Source organism: Acartia tonsa, chromosome 7 (genome assembly GCF_053477335.1).
Source record: "Acartia tonsa isolate MP-2025a chromosome 7, ASM5347733v1, whole genome shotgun sequence".
NCBI classification, from domain to species: Eukaryota; Metazoa; Arthropoda; class Copepoda; order Calanoida; family Acartiidae; genus Acartia; species Acartia tonsa.
In genome coordinates this window covers 7,333,498-7,346,598 of record NC_137266.1, presented here as the reverse complement: position 1 = coordinate 7,346,598, position 13,101 = coordinate 7,333,498, and the positions used below count along the sequence as shown (strand labels likewise).

Below are 13,101 nucleotides of genomic sequence, written 5' to 3'. Positions count from 1 at the left end.
AAAAAGAAAATTAGGGGGGGGGGGAGTATATTTTATCGTTTCTTTCTTTGTTATTTTAGGTCAGCTTGGTTTATTTGGATACTGGATAGCCCCGCAGGGTTAAGTAAAATATATTTTTGTTCTTTACCTGGGTGACCCTGCCAGGTTTGCTGGCATTTTCTGCCCGCCAGGGTGGAGATATTAAAAGTCTCAGTTATGTGTTGCATCTAAAAAAAATTACGTAGTTATATCCCTTTATCTTCTACACAACACAAAATAATTGTAGGGCCCATTTCCCCCCCCCCCCCCCTAACCGTTAAGGGTTAAGATATTAACAGCTGTACACGAGGAAATTATATTAATAATTCATGTCTCTGTTCTGTTGAAATGAGGAGTAAATATAAATTGTAGAGTTATTGTATTACTCCTGTCATCAACAAAAGTATTTATGTTACAATTTACACAGCCTCACACGCCAGGGAGGGAGGGGACATTGGACTCAGAATCTAGAGAATCCAGAGCATCATAATATCTGAGAGACATAAAGAATTATCGTAGATACTTTAACAAACAAAAGCATTTAAAATGTCACTAGAGGCCTCTGGGGCGTAGCCCCTAGTATAATTATATAGTGACAGCTTTCAATATTGAACAAAGAGATTAAATATTTACTAGAAGTCTAAACAAAAAGATGATGTTAATTCAAAGAAGATAAAGTATAGAATAGAATCCAGGTAGCCTGAATTAAAATTGGAACATTTGAAAGACCAAAATGGCTATAAGGCTGTTAGTTAATTAATTAATTAGTTAATTAATTAATTAGTTAGTTTCCTTCGGCCGAGCAATACACATCTCTCTCTCTATGGAGAGTTGAAGTCTATTGTACCCTTCCACTTTGAGTACAAGTTTTAACTACCCCCCTCTCCCCCACTACCACTAGTGAGTGAGGGGGTATACATTGCTCATACACACACACACCCGCGGACACTCATACATAATAAACTAGTATTGACGTAACGGGCTGTGATTGGCTGATAGTATCGCGTAGTAACACGTGATTGGCTGACTGGAGAAGAAGCCGGCAATAAGAACACCTCATTGGTTGGAAACATTTCTACCCCTTTTCTTACTGGTATCAGGTATCCCTTTTCTACCTCCCCTCTCTAAAGCGTGTTGAGCCATGACAGGCGGAAAGGGCGCGAAGCCCATTCTTAGCCAAACCACCGAGTCGAACGTTTCAAAATCTGTTAATTCTGTTGCTTCAAATTCTATCGACAATTATACTGATAGTGAAATAGAAATCGAAACGGAGATCGAGAATAGTAACAGCAAGGGAGTCGACCTAAATCCCGCCGCATGGAGGCAGATGGAGAAACTTTTCAGCAAACAGGTTAGCATTACTGTTGAAAAACAATCTAGACAGATTAATGATCGTATCGACACACTAAGCTCATGCATTGAGGGGATAAGGGATACATATGAGTCTCAAATACAGGACATCAGAGAGAAATTAACCAACCCTGAATTAAAAACGGACAAAGCGCAAAATCTAAGACTTACAGCTGCAGAGACAGAGATTAAAATGCTTAAGGATCTCACGACGAAAAAAAACCGCTGTGATGAATTTTTAACTTACCATCATCTAATTACAGGAGTCTCCCGGGAACAGCGTTCCCGGGAGTGGAGCATCAGGGTCTATGAGTGGCAGTCCCCCTGGATGGACAAGCAGATGGATGCGGAAGGCGTCTACACCCAGCTGATACAGCCCGTGCTCGACAAGGTTATCTCTACAGGTGATTCTAAGTCGTATCCTACAGATTATCACAGTGTAATTGAGCGCGGACACCCGTAAGCGGCGAGAAAAACGGGCATCACGCCGTTTATTTTTCGCTTTTTTTTGAGGCGTATTTTGTATGATTTTATGTTGAACAAACGTTCACATGTAGAATCCTTGATAGCGAAAGCAGCAAACAAAAGCCTCTGGAAAACTTCAAGCGCTGTTAAGTATGATCCAAAGAAAAGGCTGAGAGTGTCTCATGACCTGGCACAGACAAATAGACAATGCATGTCCTTTTTGCATTTGTCTGGGTTAGCGGCGAAATGCAAAGCAACTTCAGTTGGCGTAAGTTTTAAACCCAAGGGTTTAAAAACAGGCTGGGTCAAGGTGACTAATCCCTTTTCATCAACTTTAGAGGGGCTGGTCACGCCTCTCCCCAGAGTTAGCAGCTTGCTAACAGCTAAGGCGATTATTTTTGAGACCTTAGACGCCGTCAACCGCGATTCTTATATCAAGAGCCTTAATATTAATGTCACAGATATTTACAGGGCGTCGGTTAGGCAGAGGGAGGACAACCACGAGGATCCCGAGGATGAGGATGGAAGCTTCCACGAGGCTGCTGACCCGCTTAACAGTGAGGAGACCAGTACCGGGGTCTACGCAATACCGGTACCAGCAGCAGCCGCCAAGAAATGCCAGACTCAAACACGCGCTGAAGCCAAGAAGTCAACTGCCAGTGTGGCAAAACAAAAATGAAGGATAGTATATTTCTAATCCATTATTTGGAAAGGACACATTACGAGTGACAAATGCAAAGAAAAATCGTTATATATTTGCCAAAATTAATATTATGTTGCTATTCACTTGGAAGCTTTTAAATGTAACTAGGTTGTGGCTTATTTGGTTTTACCTAAGCGCAACACGTTTTTGGCACCCAGTATGTGATTACCTAGCAGAAGCATATTTTTGGTATGAATACACTTTGTTTGTCCTAGGCAGTCTTAACGTTCGGTGGCTGCCATGGTGGTTTCCAATGACACTACCATTTTAGAAATATAAATGTATCTCTGATAACTTAATTTTCAGTCTTCAAGTTTTAAACATTAATCCTTCTGTAATTTTATTAATATTATTATTAATTATTCGTTGTTAACATTTCCTTTGTGGTATCAATGTATTACTTATAATTTTATTCAATAACTATGATACTCAAAGATTGGTAGGGTAACTAACACACATAAGTTACCATTTTTATTATTATCTTGTTTTTCAGTGTTGGGTGGTACATGGGACGCTCCGAGGCCTCAAACGGATGGAGGAACGTATCAGTCTGGGAATGGTGGCGTGCACATCTAATTTTGTATGGTATATCAGGTGGATGATTCATTGGATAGATTGAATAGTAACGTAAATTACAACCTAGCGTCGCATTTATTTGGTGAAGTCTACACAGAGTTTTGTGAAGAATTAAATATTGACTGTAGCTATAAATCTGAACAGCAAACAATAGATACACTTAAATCATTTAACAGACCAATATTTTCAATGTTTAACTTAAATTGTAGATCATTATCATCATGTTTTTCTCAACTCTTAACAATTATAGACAATTTTAAAGCTAATAACGTAGAGCCAATATACTTCACCCTGCAGGAAACCTGGGTTAGGCCCAATCATAATCTAAATTTTATCCAAATAGATGGCTATAACTTCCACTCCAAGCCACGCCCGCAAGGGCGTGGCGGTGGAGTGGGGACATATATAAAGTCTAATTTTAAAGTAGTTGAACTATTTCCAGAATTTTATGAGCAAAATATTTTTGAATCTCTTATTCTTGAAGCAAATTATAACAATTTCAAATTTATATCTGTTAATATTTATCGTACGCCTAGTGAAGAAACAATTCCACTCTTTCTTGAAAAATTATTAGATTTACTTGACAAATTAGATGATTTTAATTGTCCAGTTTTCATTGCTGGCGATCTAAATATTAATGTGTTTCTTTCAGTATTACCTAATAGTACATCATCACAATTAATGGATAATTTTATAGCTTATGGCTATCTAAACTTAATATTGAGAGCAACTAGAATTCAGAACCATAGCTACTCTTTAATTGACTTAATGCTTTGTAAAGATTTTGTACAAAATTTAGCAAGTTCTATAGTCATGCCTACTGATCTTTCAGACCATTATTTAGCGGTATTATCTTTTTTTGAAAACTCATTTAAAAACAATAAAAAATCAAATGATCTTAATAAAAGGAAATTAAATGACGAAAACCTTGAATCCTTAAATAATGCACTGAATACAGTAGACTGGACCATAGTGACTTCAACGCAAGATGTAAACTTAGCGTACGAGAGATTCTTAGTAATTTTTAAAGATCTTTATAATTTACATTGTCCGTTAGTCACAGTAAGACAAAATAAAAAAAAAATATATTCCACAACAAAAGTATATGAATACTCATTTATTAAAGTGTAAAGAATTTAAAGATATGCTTTTTAGAACTAAAACTAACTTTCCTTCAATCGCTAACACAGAGAGATATAATAGGTATAGGAACGAGTATTTCCGCAGCGTACGCAGAGCCAAAAAAATATATTATCAGGGACAAATTAAGAAAGTTGGGAAAGATGGGAGAAAGCTTTGGGGAGTATTAAGAGAAGTTTTGGGTGTATCCAAGCACTCAAAAGAGATGGACTATCTTGAAATAGGAGACAGTAGGATCACAGACAAAGTAGAAATAGCTAACAAATTTAATGAACACTTTAGTTCATTAGGTAGGAAATTGACACCAGAGATTCCAACGACAGACAAACACTTCTCAGACTTTTTACCCCCCCGCATAGAACAGAGCCTATTCATAGGGCCACTTTCACAATTAAAAACCTTTGAAATAATCACAAATATTAAGCCAAAAGCTAGCAAAGATATTGATGAATTTAGTATGAAACTTTTAATTAGAACAGCGGCACCGATTTCGGTGCCGCTGTGCCACATTTATAATACATCTATTAGCACTGGAACTTTCCCCGATCTCATGAAGATATCGAAATCCGTTATTATTTATAAATCTGGTCCAATTTCTGAGCTTGAATCATATCGTGGTGTATCCACGATTTGTTTATTTTCTAAACCATTAGAACGCTATATATATAGCAAAATTTATGACTTTTTAGAGGAGCAGAGTTTTTTTTCACCAAGACAGTATGGATTCTGAAAGAATTATAGCACATGCCACAATGTTCTTAATATGTTGAACCTTGTCTCCCAGGCCTTTATGGATAAGAAGGTTTGCTCGGTGGTGTTACTCGACATCCGCAAGGCATTTGACCTTGTGGATAGAGAAATACTGCTGAGTAAACTTTCCCATTATGGCATAAGAGGAACCTTGCTGAATTGGTTTAGAAGTTATTTTGACGGTAGGGCCCAACGTGTATATTTTGGGGGGGAGTACAGCACCACCCTGGAGGACATCGGGATCTCCAGGGCAGTTGCCTTGGCGTGCTCCTCTTCATCATATACATCAACGACCTCGAGGCCAGCTGTAGGGAGGCTTTGTTCAACTTGTTTTGTGATGATACTTTACTTTTTTTAGCTAGTAAAACTTTCCGTGAATTAGTTAACAAGTTGAATGAAGTCTTACCTATGGCGGTCTCGTGGTATAATAGTAATAAGTTGCTCATAAACTCCTTGAAAACTAAAGTAATTATATTTAAATCACCTAGACAAAATATTAATGAAAATGACCTAGAGCTTTTAGAGCAGTTTCCAGTCTTTATTGACGGAAACAGCTATGGGGAAAATGACCAAGAAAAAATAACTAAATTAGAGCCAATTGATTTTAACGGGGATAACGGTAGAGAGAGATGGGCAAAGCAACTTGGAGTTTTATTAGATGATAATGTTTCTTTTAAATTCCATTTTGGAGAACTACAAAAAAAACTGCAAAAAGCTATCTATTCCTTAAGAGTTATGAGACATCTATTGGATAAAAGACATCTTAATCTGTTATATTTCGCCTACTGTCATTCCCTATTGGACTTCTCAATAATTTTATTTACGGGGATTACTGAATCCATGGCAACCATGATCAAAAAAATGCAAAAAAATGTGTAAGAATTATTTCTAATAGCGCAGCTACAGCACCTTCCGCTGTCCTTTTTAAACAATTAGGTATATTGCCATATGCAGAATTGAGAGATTACAATATTATGTTATTAATGCATAGGTACCAACATGGAGCACAGCCCGAAATCTTTGATGGTCAATGGACCTTTAGGCACCAAATTCACAACTACAATACCAGGGGGCGTGACGAATTCAATGTAGATACTGCAACAAAAGCATTTTTATTCAAATCCCCATTAATCCAATTTCCCTTAATTTACAATTCACTTCCTAATGAAATTAAAAACATACGCGATTTTAAACAGTTTAAGAAAAAAGTATTTGCCTATCAACTAAATAAAATAACATGAATTATTTTATCCCATATTTAAGGATTCGATCTTTTTAATCATTTTAACCCCTTTTTGCCTAACTTAAAATAAGTTAAGTAATATCTCAACTTTAATTCTAAAATTCAATGCTAAGAAAACTTAGTTTAAAGAAAATAGCAAATTTTAAAGTATCAGGAAGGTACGGTAAAATGAATTATTAAGTGTTTTCCTTTTTTCATATAGATTTTCTTCAATTTTCTCCGGAAGGATTTTTCTCCGGAAAGATTTTCTCTGGAAAGATTTCTTTTTCCTTTTTCCTTGAGGATTTTTTTATAATAGTTGGTTGCAAAGTAATTGTAGCTACGAGCAAGTTTATATTCTTCACAATAAACCATTATTATTTAATTAAAACGCTCGAAGGAAACATTTCTTTTCTTCTCCGGAAGAAATTCTTCTCTATCCGGAAGCAGAGATTGGTTTTTCTTAGGTATTTTCCCGAAGGAAGCATTTTTTCTTTCTTCGGAAAGAGATTCTTCTCTATCCGGGAGCAGAGATTAGTTTTACTTAGGTATTTTTCTTAGGTATTTTCTCGAAGTAAACATTTATTTTTCCGTTCTTCGGAAAGAAAATTCTTCTCTATCCGGAAGGGATTAATTGTTCTTAGGTAGTTTTTCTTAAGTTTTTCTTAAGTATTTTCTTAAGTATTTTCTTAAGTATTTTCTTAGGTATTTTCTTAGGTATTTTCTTAAGTATTTTTCTTAGGCATTTTTAGGTATGTATTTATGTAATTTTCGAACGGGTTGGATTTAAAGTTGCTATTCACCTATCCTTTGTTAATTCTACTTGATAACGTATATGTAAATCATTCGTGATTTACAAGAGTATTAACTATATTATTTAGATTGCGCACGACAGCATTTGCAGGTGGTACGGGAATCCAGAAGGGAGGGGCTGAGGAGAAAGCTAGGGGTATAGCCTGGCACGGGGAAGCAAGATAATAACATGTTCTTTTGACTATAGTAAAACAGAGATAGTCAAGTCATATTGGCGTATGGCTGGCCAGCAATAGTGTCCGCCAACACCGAGGTCACGCTCCAGCCTGAAGGGCTACGACTGTACCTGGCCATACGCGAAGGACGCCTGCCACAATATTAAGAATTATTATATTATTATATGTTGTTTATATGTTGTTTTATTCGAAATCATAATCGAGTAGGACTTATTTTATTTTATTCTCGAACTAGTCCAATGAATTAAGATGGAAAATAAAGTAAAACATCACTTAAATTATTGTGAAATATGAATTAATAAATAACATGTTTAGTAACTCGATTGGCGGAGTGTCCAAAGATCGGGGATAAAGTTGTATGATCTTATGGTTAATAAATGATTTGATTTGATTTGATTTGATTTGATGATTTAAGTACTTATTCTGACAAAATATTCAAAATAAATTCCTTTTGCAATAATTTACTAAAAGCCTTGTAGCCGAGTGTCCAGCTTTCTTTACCCTATTCACAATGGATTAAAATCGAATTTTATGTGCAAAGCCTTAAAAATTTTAATTAACTTACTTTTCAAAAATGTACCATAATTATTGGTCTCAGCATTTATATGATAGGTTTTGCTCCTATGATGTTTGCAAAAAGCTGATTTGATTATACATACTAGCAACTACATCCATACATGAACTTGAGGTAGGGGAGAGGGGGGAGGGGTTGTACCCATTTAGCTGACCCTTAAAGATTATAAACGTGGTCAATCATACTTATCAAAACAAGGTGTACAATAACAAGTAACTTTTTATGTTTGTCTAAAACGACCAAGCATCTAATGCTGGAATCACCTGCACATGAGGTGTTTTATAGTGGTGGTATTCTTAGTACAACACCAATATTTTAAAGGGTTAAAGAGTACCTACTATCCACAGTGAATGATAGCAATTTATTCAAGGACTAATCTTACAAAATATGATATAAAACCCAATTTAAAGGCTTTAAACAAATATTTAAGTTTAACAGTATCTATTAGATTTTGATACAAATTAAATTTTTTAAATTTTGTCCAACTAGTCAATGTGATTTGTACTTTAGCATTATTGTCTTTACTGCGCAAGTCAAAGATTCCTTCAAATTTCCCAGAAATATTTAGGGTTTTTACTTCTATTCCTCCTTATTCTATGTGTTAATTTGTCATAAAATTGCTAAAATTTAGGATGATTATTTATGACATACTTAAAAGATACTAGGCTGAAAGTGTGTGTCATATCACACCAGAGATCAACAATTTCAGAATAAAGCTAATATCTTTAATGTAAAAAAATGTTACATTGGACGTACTGACTTTATAACAATGATAATAGAGTTGCTATGTTATTACTATCATACCACATCAGTACAGGAATCTTTGTACATATTAAGCAATAGATTCTAAATTTTGTTAATTCGGACTACTGGGAATCATGGAAAGAAAACGAAGTTGCTGGTTTCGTCGTTTTTTCACAGTAGCCTTTCTCCTATTTCTAGCCCCTGCGAGGAGCTCTAGCCCTGCGGGGCATATTTTCTAAACCTACGGGGCAATCATTAACATTTACTTAACCTAACCTAACCTAAAATAACCCTTCAAAAGCTACTGTGAAAAGACGATAAAACCGGCAACTTCGTTTTCTTTCCATGATCCCGAATTTTTTTACTTGGATGCTACGCTTCTTAAAACACACAGTTGAACGATAAAACATCATATCTTAGCAGGGATCTAAAGGGATAAGACAATAAACAAAAAATTGATAACGATGATTATAAACTAAATTACCCCTTCTCTAGATTACAATTAGTGGTTAAAATGTTTTGACACTTAATTTAATGAACCATTCAATCATAAGTCAATAGAAGTCCCCAATGTTTTTAAGCTAACGATAAAGAATAGTTATTTCTTTCTTCTTATTATAAATGGCTTTCCACAGATATAGAATGTACAATTATAAGATTAAAACTGGTTTTAATCTTATGATTGTACATTTTTATATTCGTAGAAAGCTGGATATAATACGATGCTAGACATAGTTTTTAGTATAGATGAGAACCGGTTCCTATCCACCGGATTCGAATGAATACGAGAAAACTTTATCATAAAACTTTAGGGAAAAGTCTAATAAAAAGCTTAATGTAACCTCCCACACTGATATTTCATAGTCCAAATCGTGTGTTGCTTACAGTCTATATAACTATTCAATAATATTATTTTCTCGTATTCATTCGAATCCGGTGGACAGGAACCAGTTCTCATCCATACGAAAAAACTATGTCTAGCATTGTATTATAACCAGATTTCTACGAATATAAAAATGTACAATTATAAGATGAAAACCAGTTTTTTTAAGCCCGTGCCTTCAGCATCTCAGGGCTAAAAAACTGGTTTTCATCTTATAATTATACATTCTATATCCGCGGAAAGCTGTTTATAATACGATGCGAGAAATAACTATTTTCATTTTATAGAATTATATTTCTAAAAAATTTTTAACAAGGGCGTGTGTAAATTGAGTCCATTCCCAACAACAACAAAATAGGTCGGATCATATGAAGGAAATGAAGTCATTCCTAAAAAGGACAGAAATTCCCTTCCAAAAAGGACAGAAATCATCTTCCTTTTTCTCAGATATCTCAAATATGGACAAAAATCACTCTCCTTTTTCTCACATATCTGAAAAAGAGGATAAAAATCACCTTCCTAAATCTCACTTATTCTTCCTAATTCTAAGAAAATTAACCCAATACCTCCAAGTTCTCCCTTATTCTCAGATAACCTACCTTATTCTAAAAAATTCTTCCTCATTCTAATAAGATCTACCTTATTCTAAGAAATACTTCCTAATTCTATGAAAATCTACCTTATTATAAGACATTCTTCCTTATTCTAAGAAAATCTACCTTATTTTAAGACATTCTTCCTTATTCTAAGAAAATCTACCTTATTCTAAGACATTCTTCCTTGTTCTAAGAAATTCTTCCTAATTCTATGAAAATTTACCTTATTATAAGACATTCTTCCTTATTCTAAGAAATTCTTAGTTATTCTAATAAGATCTACCTTATTCTAAGAAATACTTCCTAATTCTATGAAAATCTACCTTATTATAAGACATTCTTCCTTATTCTAAGAAAATCTACCTTATTATAAGACATTCTTCCTTATTCTAAGAAAATCTACCTTATTCTAAGACATTCTTTCTTATTCTAAGAAATTCTTAGTTATTCTAATAAGATCTACCTTATTCTAAGAAATACCTCCTAATTCTATGAAAATCTACCTTAATATAAGACATTCTTCCTTATTCTAAGAAAATCTACCTTATTATAAGACATTCTTCGGTACACCGACAAACGTCCTACCGCGACAAACGTCCTACTACGACAAACGTCCTACGCGACAAACCTCCTAAACGACAAACGTCCTACCGCGACAAACGTCCTACTGCGACATCTCTTTAGTAAAACGTCCTAAAAATTTTCAAAAATTATGAAATAAAAAAAATCTTCCAAATTTAAGGACAAAATCCTCTAATTGTAAGAATACTTATCAATATAAAATTCAAAATGGCGATAATTAACACAGGAAAATAATCTTTAACTGAAATTTATTTTTTGAATAACTTTAACCATAGGCTAAATTTTAAAAATCTGTCCGACGGTTTTCCCAAAGTCTGTGTTGGCCATCAAATGGTATGGTTTCGAACCCGATACATCCTTGCATTACAAAATTCGACCTTTAAATTTTTAGGACGTTTTACTTAAGAGATGTCGCAGTAGGACGTTTGTCGCTTAGAACGTTTGTCGCGTAGGACGTTTGTCGTAGTAGGACGTTTGTCGCGGTAGGACGTTTGTCGGTGTACCCATTCTTCCTTATTCTAAGTAAATCTACCTTATTCTAAGACATTCTTCCTTATTCTAAGAAATTCTTAGTTTTTCTAATAAGATCTACCTTATTTTAAGAAATACTTCCTAATTCTATGAAAATCTACCTTATTCTAAGACATTCTTCCTTATTCTAAGAAAATCTACCTTATTATAAGACATTCTTCCTTATTCCAAGAAAATCTACCTTATTCTAAGACATTCTTCCTTATTATAAGAAAATCTTAGTTATTCTAATAAGATCTACCTTATTCTAAGAAATACTTCCTAATTCTATGAAAATCTACCTTATTCTAAGACATTCTTCCTTATTCTAAGAAAATCTACCTTATTCTAAGACATTCTTCCTTATTCTAAGAAAATCTAGCTTATTCTAAGTGATTCTTCCTTTTCCTTACTAATTCTCTCTTATTTTCAGATAACCTAGCTTATTCTATGAAGTTCTTCCTTAATTACCCTAATTCTTCCTTTTCTCAGATAATTTTCCTAATTTATATTGGGATATCATAACTGAAATAGAGGTATAGAGAATATGTTATCATCCTTGTTTTTTTACAAATCAGATAATTTTTTAAAAAGTTTTATGCCTTAAATGTAGGTTTTTATTTACCATCCGTCTGCAAGACAAGTCATGATGTTAAAATTTAGTTCTTCTAACGTTTTTGGTCTTCCAAAGACAAAAAATCATGGTTGTACAAACGGTTAAAGTGAATTAGAAAGCTCTTCAATGGTAAAGAAAATAGAGATAATATGTGATTATGAAATCACAAAACCTTTCCAATAATTAATTATGTTTGTCTTTGATAGAATGACTGACAACGATAGGGCGGCAGCCAGATTTTTAAAAGCGAAGCTTTTCTATAATTAGGGTCGGTCCGTCCGTCCATAACGGATAGCTTTTTTCGTTAATTTAGGCATGTTAGAATTGTCCTATCGATTTTAAATTTTGCATGGTGATTCCTTTAGTAGTTAGGTACGATTTAGAAAGCGCAGCAACTCTATAATCATTACCAAAATTTCCGTACGTCCATTTTAAACATGTTGATTTTTTAGTTTTTTAACAACAAATTTTTATGTGATCTAATCATCCGATTGATCTGATTTTTAGTATATTGATTCCTGGGACAACAAATTATAATGTAATAAGCGAAGCAACTCTATAATCAAGTCCTAAAAATGTAAGTATGTCCATAAACATTATCCTGAATCAAGCAGTTTTTCAACAAATTTACTTACAATTTTGCTTTGACTCTTATACATTTATATTATGATTATTCAGTTCTGACACTATCAAAGAAGATAAAGTATAGAATAGAATCCAGGTAGAAGATTCTGCCTGGCTAGCCTGAAGTAAAATTGGAACATTTGAAAGACCAAAACGGCTATAAGGCTGTTAGTAAATAACATGATTTCAGTAATTATTCAGAAAAAATATTCAAAATAAATTCCTTTTGCAATAATTTACTAAAAGCCTTGTAGCCAAGCTTCCAGCTTTCTCTTCCCTATTCACAATAGATTGAAAATGAATTTGATGTGCATTTTAAGCCTTAAAAATTTAATTATGTAAGAAAATTTACAAAAAATATTGGTCTCGGTATTTATTATATTATAAAACTAGGTTGCGCTCTTATGTATGTTTTTAAACAGCTGATTTATACATGATAGTTACTACATCCATACATTAACTTGTGGTAGGGGGGGAGGGGGGAGGAAGGGGCTGTCCCCACTTAACTGACCCATGAAAATTACAAATGTGGTCAATTGTACTTACCAAAATTAAAACAATATATTGTTAAGTGACTTTTTCATATTTGTCTAAAATGACCAAGCAGCTGTTGCTGTCTTCACTTCAATAAGAGGTGTGCATCAGAGGATTTATTCTCATTGAGGTACTTAAGTGTATGGGTAAATTATTACCTTCTGATCTCAGAGTATTTTCTAAATAATTCTAAATTCAAGCATGTTACACCACAACTCATAATTT

At 34.0% G+C, this 13,101-nt stretch overlaps 1 protein-coding gene across 1 annotated transcript; it reads left to right on the top strand.

Moving 5' to 3' along the window:
* The first annotated feature begins 797 nt into the window (after window positions 1–797).
* Window positions 798–2,784, top strand: LOC145324088 (uncharacterized). The gene is made up of 2 exons (XM_080166713.1): window positions 798–1,772; window positions 2,305–2,784. The coding sequence occupies exons 1-2, from the start codon at window positions 1,160–1,162 to the stop codon at window positions 2,517–2,519; spliced, it is 828 nt and encodes a 275-aa protein (XP_080022839.1). The 5' UTR covers window positions 798–1,159; the 3' UTR covers window positions 2,520–2,784.
* The last annotated feature ends 10,317 nt before the right edge of the window (window positions 2,785–13,101 follow it).

Bases quoted from the DNA above. Each gene is read 5' to 3' on its own strand.
- LOC145324088 (XM_080166713.1), top strand. From the start codon at position 1,160: ATGACAGGCGGAAAGGGCGCGAAGCCCATTCTTAGCCAAACCACCGAG. The intron at 1,773-2,304 runs GTGATTCTAAGT...AGATATTTACAG, and splicing joins CGACAAGGTTATCTCTACAG to GGCGTCGGTTAGGCAGAGGG.